General features: G+C 31.5%; 1 protein-coding gene across 2 annotated transcripts; it reads right to left on the bottom strand.

Moving 5' to 3' along the window:
• Positions 1-989: 989 nt before the first annotated feature.
• LOC133620605 (homeobox protein Hox-B13a-like) lies at positions 990-8,353 on the bottom strand. Of its 2 annotated transcripts, none has more exons than XM_061982194.2 (2): positions 7,815-8,353; positions 990-3,895 (listed from the first exon to the last, which is right to left on the bottom strand). In XM_061982194.2, exons 1-2 carry the CDS (start codon positions 8,314-8,316, stop codon positions 3,657-3,659), a joined length of 741 nt encoding a protein of 246 aa, XP_061838178.1. In that variant the 5' UTR covers positions 8,317-8,353; the 3' UTR covers positions 990-3,656. The 2 variants fall into 2 exon arrangements, with proteins under 2 accessions (XP_061838178.1, XP_061838179.1); XM_061982195.2 differs by having other exon boundaries at positions 990-3,794.
• Between the last annotated feature and the right edge of the window lie 672 nt (positions 8,354-9,025).

Genomic DNA, 9,025 nt, shown 5'->3' with positions numbered 1-9,025 from the left:
AATATATATTATATATACGTATGTATATATATTTTATATGTATTTGTATGTATATATACATAATATATTTACATGCATATATATACATGCATATATATATACATGCATATATATATATATATATGTATATATATATATATACATGCATATATATACATGCATATATATATATGTATATATATGTATATATATATACATATATATACACATATTTTGTATATATGTACTGTGTATACTGTATGTAGAGTTTACACTGTATATACAGAATAATGTATATAGATTATGCACTGTAAAAATGGTATGTAGATGTATATGCAATAAGTGTGTACAGTATGTGTACAGTACATAAAAAGTATATTTGTTTGCAGTCAAAAAAAGATGACTCCTGCTTGTACTGTAGTACATTTATTAGTACATGTATTACATTTAGTAGTACATGTATTACATTTAATAGTACATGTATTACATGTGGTACATTTACTAGTACATGTCGTACATTTATAGTACATCTAGTACATTTAATAGTAAATGTACTACAGTACGGCCTATGCCGTGCAAATGCTAAGGGCGCCGTCCATCAGGGGGCGCCACGCCAGTGCCACAAATGTTGGAGAAAAAAAAAAAAAAGTTGGTACTATTATTTCTAAATACAAAAAATAATCCCACGTTAATTAAAATGCAAAGTAAAGCCTATATAATAGAAATATTATTTGTTACAACATTACATTATTTATTCATATTTTTTTTAATCTTGTTAACTATTCTGATTGTTAATTTGCTTTCTTTAAGTAAAAAAAAAGGTCAAAGACAAAGCTATTCGGTTTCTTGTGAGTATATACACTTCACTGCCGATGTGGGGGGGCGCCACCTAAAATCTTGCCTAGGGCGCCAGATTGGTTAAGGCCGGGCCTGCATGTCGTACATTTAATAGTACATGTAGTACATGCTTTATATGTCATGAAGAAAACTTTGATTGACATGACGTCGTCACTGCTGATGACGTCATCACGTGAAGGTGTGGTCCAGATCACATTGATGATGTAAACGCAGACAACTTGAGAGTTTATGTTGTGAACAAAGAACAAACATTGGAATAAAGTCTATAGACAAACATTTATTGATCACTGTCTTTTCCCTTATTTGGACTATAGGCGCTTTATTTTCATCACATAAAAAAACAAACTTATAATGACTTTCAAAGTGTTCACACGAGTTCTACTGTATAGAAGTGTAGTCACGTGACTGTCATGTGACCCAAAATGGCGGCCCTTCATGCACACTAGTATGATTATTTATGTAACAACTCTAACTCAAATAGGTTGTCAAATATTACAATTTAACTGTTTGTATCATATTAATTCAATTAAAGAAATAATATTAATAACTTGATTTCAATCTTGTGTTTTTAACCTTTTAAATAACTTCTTGTGTTTTTTAATTGGGACATTTCTTTGCTTTATTGTTTATTTCAATGTTGTGTTGTTTTAAATTTGGACTTTAGTTTGCTTTATTATTTATTTCAATGTTGTGTTGTTTTAATAGGGATTTTAGTTTTGCTTTATTTTCCATAAAGGTCATGTGACCCAAAATGGCGGTCCTTCATGTCCGCCAGAATTATTGTTTATATTACAATTAAATCCATAAAACAACTCTAACTTTAATAGGTTGTCAAATATCACAATTTAACTGTTTGTATCATATTTATTTCATGAAAGTAATAATAACTTGATTTCAATGTTGTGTTTTTTAAACCTTATAAAAACGTATAATGTTTTTTAACTGGGACTTTAGTTTTCTTTGTTGTTTATTTCAATGTTGTTGTTTTTTTACTTACTTTAATTATTAATTTCAATGTTGTTGTTTTTTACTTACTTTAATTATTCATTTCAATGTTGTTGTTTTTTTAATTTACTTCATTATTTATTTCAATGTTGTGTTTTATTATTTACTTTATTATTTATTTCAATGTTGTTGTTTTTTTATTTACTTTATTATTTATTTCAATGTTGTTTTTTAATTTACTTTATTATTTATTTCAATGTTGTTTTTTAATTTACTTTATTATTTATTTCAATGTTGTGTTTTTTAATTTACTTTATGATTTATTTCAATGTTGTTGTTGTAACTGTAACTTTAGTTTGCGTTGTTGTTTTTTACTTACTTTACTATTTAATTCAATGTTGTGTTTTTTAATTTTGACTTTAGGTTACTTTATTATTTATTTAAATGTTTTGCTTTTTTATTTGGGACTTTAGTTTGCTTTATTTTCCATAAAAGACCATAAAAAAACCACTTTTAAACGCGTTCTACTTCTGTTGTCACGTGACAGTCATGTGACCCAAAATGGCGGCCCTTTATCTCCGCGAGTATGACTGTTTTATATTACCATTCAATCCATGTAACAACTCTAACTTTAATAGGTTGTCAAATACCACAATTTAACTGTTTCTATCATATTTATTTCATGAAATAAATAAAATTAATAAATTGATTTCAATGTTGTGTTTTTTTTTATTTGGACTTTAGTTTGTTTTATTATTTATTTCAATGATGTGTTGTTTTAATTTACTTTATTTATTTAAATCTTGTGTATTTTTAATTTACTTTATTATTTATTTCAATGTTGTGTTTTTTAATTTGGACTTTAGTTTTCTTTATTATTCATTTCAATGTTGTGCATTTTTAATTTACTTTTTTATTTATTTCAATGTTGTGTTGTTTTCATTTACTTTATTTATTTCAATGTTATTGTTTTTTTATTTACTTTATTTATTTCAATGTTGTTTTTTATTTATTTCAGTGTTGTGTTTTTTTATTTACTTTATTTATTTCAATGTTGTTGTTTTTTAATTTACTTTATTTATTTCAATGTTTTTGTTTTTTACTTTTTCATTTATTTCAATGTTGTTGTTTATTAATTTACTTCATCATTTAGTTCAATGTTGTGTTTTTGTATTTGTGATTCATTTCAATGTTGTGTTTTTTATTTACTTTATGATTTATTTCAATGTTGTTTTAACTGAAACTTCAGTTTGCTTTATTATCTATTTCAATGTTGTTGTTTTTTACTTACCTTATTATTTAATTCAATGTTGTGTTTTTTTTAATTTACTTTATTATTTATATCAATCTTGTGTTTTTTTAATTTGGACTTTAGGTTGCTTTATTATGTATTTCAATTATGTGTTCTTATAATTTACTTTATTATTCATTTCAATGTTGTTGTTTTTTAATCGGGTTTGTTTTATTTTCCATAAAAGGCCCTAAAAACTATTTCAATGCGTTCTACTGCTGGTGTCACGTGACAGTCATGTGACCCAAAATGGCGGCCATTCATGAAAGCTGTCTGATTATTCTTATTTATGTCATGAATAAATGTCATTTTAAAACCTTTAATATGATGTTAATATATGTATTTAATATGATGGTAATATACGTATTCAGCCACTGAATATAGGAAAGTATCAACTTTTAGCCTAAAACGTGCTAAGAAAAGGCTGAATGCTAATGCTAATGCTAACGATGAAAGAATATTGATGATTAGCGGTGAGATGACGGACATGAAGATGGTTGCCATGGCAACTAGGATGAGGTGTTTTTGACCTTCTTGTCCTTGACCCTCCTGTTCTGGAACCAGATGGTGATCTGGCGCTCAGTCAGCTTGGTGGCGGCGGACATCTTCTTCCTGGCGTCTTTGCTGACGAAGCTGCAGGCGCAGTACCCCGCCTCCAGCTCGCGCAGCTGCACTTTGGAGTAAGGCACGCGCTTCTTGCGGCCTCCGCGGGAGGCGTGGTCTGCATGGCGGGAACAGTGGACCATGCTGTGATTGGCTGCCATGTTTGATGCGGGCACAAATACTCCAACTTCTTTTTTAAAACCAAATGACTAAACACACCTGCAGAAAATACAGAAACTGAAACAAACTACAAATGTGGATTTTACCGCAAACAAACAACAACAAAAAAGGCCGCTTAGTCGCAAAATTGTTGCTTACAAATGTTACGTTGCTTTTTTTTTTTTTTTATAATTTGCTTGAATATTTTTTAAGTACAATTATAGTGTATATAAATATAAATATGTGTGAGAGTGTGTATAAATGTCAAACAAGTTCATTAAAGTAGTGTGAACACAAACACCATTAGGTCATATAGGTCTCATTTATAGTTAATAATTAACACAATTTACTGTAAAATGTTCATATTTTAAAGTGTATACACACACACACACACACACACACACACACACACACACACACACACACACACACACACATATATATATATATATATATATATATACATATATATATATAAAATAGGCCTAAAGTTCTAGCTTTATCTTTAGTTTTATCTAAATAATTAATGCAATTCACTGTCAAATTGTCATATTATTAAAGTGTATATAAATATAAATATGTGTGTGTGAGAGTGTATACATGTAAAATAAGTGAATTAAAGTATTGTATGTACACAAACATCCATCCATCCATCCATTTCCTACCGCTTGTCCCTTTTGGGGTCGCGGGGGATGCTGGAGCCTAGCTCAGCTGCATTCAGGCGGAAGGGTGTACATCATTAGGTCATATAGGCCTCATTTATGGTTATCTAATAATTAACACAATTTACTGTAAAAGTTTCATATTTTAAAGTGTGTGTGTATATATATATATATATGCCTAAAGTTTTAGCTTTATCTTTAGTTGTATCTGAATTAATGCAATTCACTGTCAAATCTTCATATTTTTAAAGTGTATATAAATATGTGTGTGAGAGTGTGTATAAATGTAAAATAAGTTAACTAAAGTATTGTATGTACACAAACATTAGGTCATGTAGGCCTCATTTATAGTTATCTAATAATTAACGCAATTTACTGTAAAAGTTTCATATTTTAAAGTGTGTGTGTATATGTGTATGTGTGTGTGTATATATATATATATATGTATATGTATATACATATATATATATATATATATATATATATATATATATATATATATATATATATATATATATATATATATATATATATATAGGCCTTAAGTATATATATATAGGCCTTAAGTATAGTTATCTAATTAATTAATGCAATTTACTGTCAAATCTTCATATTCTTAAAACATGTGAGAGTGTGTATAAATGTCAAATAAGTTAATTAAAGTATTGTATGTACACAAACGTTAGGTCATATAGGCCTCATTTATAGTTATCTAATAATTAGCGCAATTTACTGTAAAATGTTCATATTTTAAGGTGTGTGTGTGTACATATATGTATATATATATGCCTTAAGTACAGTTATCAAATTAATTAATGCAATTTACTGTCAAATCTTCATATTTTTAAAACATGGGAGAGTGTGTATAAATGTAAAGTTTATTTAAGTAGTGTATGTACACAAACATTAGGTCATATAGGCCTTATTTTTAGTTATATAATTAATTTATGCAATTTACTGTAAAATCTTCATATTTTAAAGTGTATATAAATATAACTTTGTATATATATACCCATATATACATGTATATATATACACACACATTATATATATGTATGTATATACATATATATATATATATATATACATATATACATACATATATAAATATATAGATACATATACACACACACACACACACACACACACACACACACACACACACACACACACACACACACACACACACACAGGCCTAAAGTATAGTTATCTAATTAATCAATGCAATTTACAGTAAAATCTTCATATTTTAAAGTGTATATAAATATAAATATGTGTGTGTGAGAGTGTGTATAAATGTAAAATAAGTTAATTCAAGTATTGTATGTACACAAACATTATTAGGTCATATAGGCCTCATCTATAGTTATTTAATTAATAAACGTAATTTACTGTAAAATGTTCATATTTTAAAGTGTATATAAATAAACATGTGTGTGAGAGTGTGTATAAATGTAAAACACGTTGATTAAAGTAGTAAATGTACAGTATGAACACAAACAGGTCATACATTATAGTTATTTAATTAATTAATGCAATTTACTGTGAAATCTTCATATTTTAAGGAGTATATAAACATGAATGTGAAACAGGTGAAGAAGTACACAAACATTACATCAGTCTCTAAACACTGTAATGTACTGTAACATATTTTAAAGGGTAAATGTAAGCATAAATGTCAAATAAGTTCACTGAAGTAGTTTATGTACACACAAATTATTAGATCATAAAGGCCTACATTATAATTTTCTATTTAATTAATGCAATTTGAATTTACTGAAAAATGACAGCTGTGACGTCAGTTACAGTACAGGAAATTACTGTAAATAATTTTGTGAAAGTAATGCAATTATTAGTCAGTAATTTACCGAGATTTTTTTTTTTTTTTTTTTACAGCGTTACACTTTTGTATTTATTTTATTGGAACTATTGGAGTGAATTGAACCAAATAAATATGATGAATGTGACAGTGTCATAAATACCTGCTTCAATAATAACAATACAAATCATAACAACATTAATAATGACAATAATAATAATCATCATCATCAAATAAGTACATGAACGAAGGCCTGCACGGTGTCATAAATACGTGCTTCAATAATAATGATAATAATAATAACAATAATAATAATAATAATAATAATATTAATAACAATATCAATAATGGCAATAATAATAACAAAGTCTATGTATGGGACGGCGTGGCGCAGTGGGAGAGTGGCCGTGCGCAACCCGAGGGTCCCTGGTTCAAGCCCCACCTAGTACCAACCTCGTCATGTCCGTTGTGTCCTGAGCAAGACACTTCACCCTTGCTCCTGATGGGTGCTGGTAGCGCCTTGCATGGCAGCTCCCTCCATCAGTGTGTGAATGTGTGTGTGAATGGGTAAATGTGGAAGTAGTGTCAAAGCGCTTTGAGTACCTTGAAGGTAGAAAAGCGCTATACAAGTATAACCCCTTTATCATTTATTTATTATTTATGTATGAAGGCCTGATGGTGTCATACATACATGCTTCAATAATAATGATAATAATAATCATAATCAATCAATCAATCAATCAATGTTTATTTATATAGCCCTAAATCACAAGTGTCTCAAAGGGCTGCACAAGCCACAACTACATCCTCGGTACAGAGCCCACATAAAGGCAAGGAAAAACTCACCCCAGTGGGACGTCGATGTATAATAATAATATTAATCAAACAAGTCTATGTATGAAGGCCTGATGGTGTCATACATACATGCTTCAATAATAATGATGATAAAAATAATAACAATAAAGATAATAATAATAATAATCACCCAATAAGTATTTATGACCTGTTTGGTGTCATAAATACATGATTCAATCATAATGGTAATTATAATAACAATAACAACAATAATTATAATAATAATAAATAAAGATAATAATAATAATAATAATAAAGATAATAATAATAATCATCCAATAAGTCTATGAATGAAGGCCTGTCTGGTGTCATAAACATGTGCTTCAATATATAATAGTAATAATAATAACAATAATAATAAAGATAATAATAAGAATAAACAATATAATAATAATAACAATAATAATAATCCAATACGTCTATGAATGAGGGCCTGCATGGTGTCATAAACACGTGCTTCAATAATAAAAACAATAACAATAATAATAACAATAAAAATAAAGATAATCATAATAATGATAATAATAATAATCATCATCATCCAATAAGTTAATGGATGACGGCCTGCACGGTGTCATAAATACGTGCTTCAATAATAATAACAATATCAATAATAATAAAGATAATAAGGACTCGGACTTACCGACCAAGGCGGACTTCCAGAGGTGCGGTGCTTGGTCCTTGCAGCACACCTGCCCCCCCCAGCCGCCTGCCAGCGTCCAAGGCTGGTACGGGTCCACCGGAAGCAGGCCGTCATGGCGCGGCTCGGCGGCCCCGAGCGTCTGGACCACGGACACGTCCAGGTAGCTGGCCACGGGCTGGTAGGGTCCCGGATGGTAGAAGAAGTCTTTGGGCCGGGGGCTGGGGTACTCCTCACAGTTGTCCACGTACGGCGCGGCCTTCACTCTGCACGGGTAGTATCCGCCCGCCAAGTAGGAGTACGGGAGTGCGCCCTGCGGCGGCCCCGACGACGTGAACGAGTCGCTCGTGCCCGCGGACACGTCGGCGGCCGAGTAGCCGGCGGTGTGCATCAAAGGCGACGTGTGCGCGCCCAGGGCGGCCGAGTGCGCCATGGCGTTTCCGCCAGACATCAAGGCGTCCATGGTCTTGTTCCTGTTCCGGCCCGGGTCTTCGTAGAGGAACATCTCAGCGATGGCGGCAGATCATAGCAACGTCTGCTTTCATGGCGTGACACGGCGTAAGTGCGTGCGTGCGTGCGTGCGCGCGTCTCTCCCGCTCTGAAGGAAAATGCAGCAACACTGCGCTCTCCCATTGGAGCAGACGGCAGGTCACGTGACCGGAAGACGGGGACGAGGAGGAGAAGCATGTCGCTCCACTCAGTCAAAGAACAGCAACACATGAACATATCCATACACCAACACATGACTGTATGAACACATGAACATATCCATACACCAACACATGACTGTATGAACACATGAACATATCCATACACCAACACATGACTGTATGAACACATGAACATATCCATACACCAACACATGACTGTATGAACACATGAACATATCCATACACCAACACATGACTGTATGAACACATGAACACATCCATACTCCAACACATGACCGTATGAGCACATTAACATATCCATACACCAACACATGACTGTATGAACACATGAACATATCCATACACCAACACATGACTGTATGAACACATGAACATATCCATACACCAACACATGACTGTATGAACACATGAACATATCCATACACCAACACATGACTGTATGAACACATGAACACATCCATACTCCAACACATGACCGTATGAGCACATTAACATATCCATACACCAACACATGACTGTATGAACACATGAACATATCCATAC

Source organism: Nerophis lumbriciformis, linkage group LG24 (assembly GCF_033978685.3).
Source record: "Nerophis lumbriciformis linkage group LG24, RoL_Nlum_v2.1, whole genome shotgun sequence".
Classification (NCBI taxonomy): Eukaryota; Metazoa; Chordata; class Actinopteri; order Syngnathiformes; family Syngnathidae; genus Nerophis; species Nerophis lumbriciformis.
Note: the sequence above shows the minus strand (reverse complement) of the source record. Positions and strands in the feature narration are given on the sequence as shown.

Bases quoted from the DNA above. Each gene is read 5' to 3' on its own strand.
- LOC133620605 (XM_061982194.2), bottom strand. From the start codon at position 8,316: ATGTTCCTCTACGAAGACCCGGGCCGGAACAGGAACAAGACCATGGAC. The intron at 3,896-7,814 runs GTAAGTCCGAGT...TATTTTCTGCAG, and splicing joins CTGGAAGTCCGCCTTGGTCG to GTGTGTTTAGTCATTTGGTT.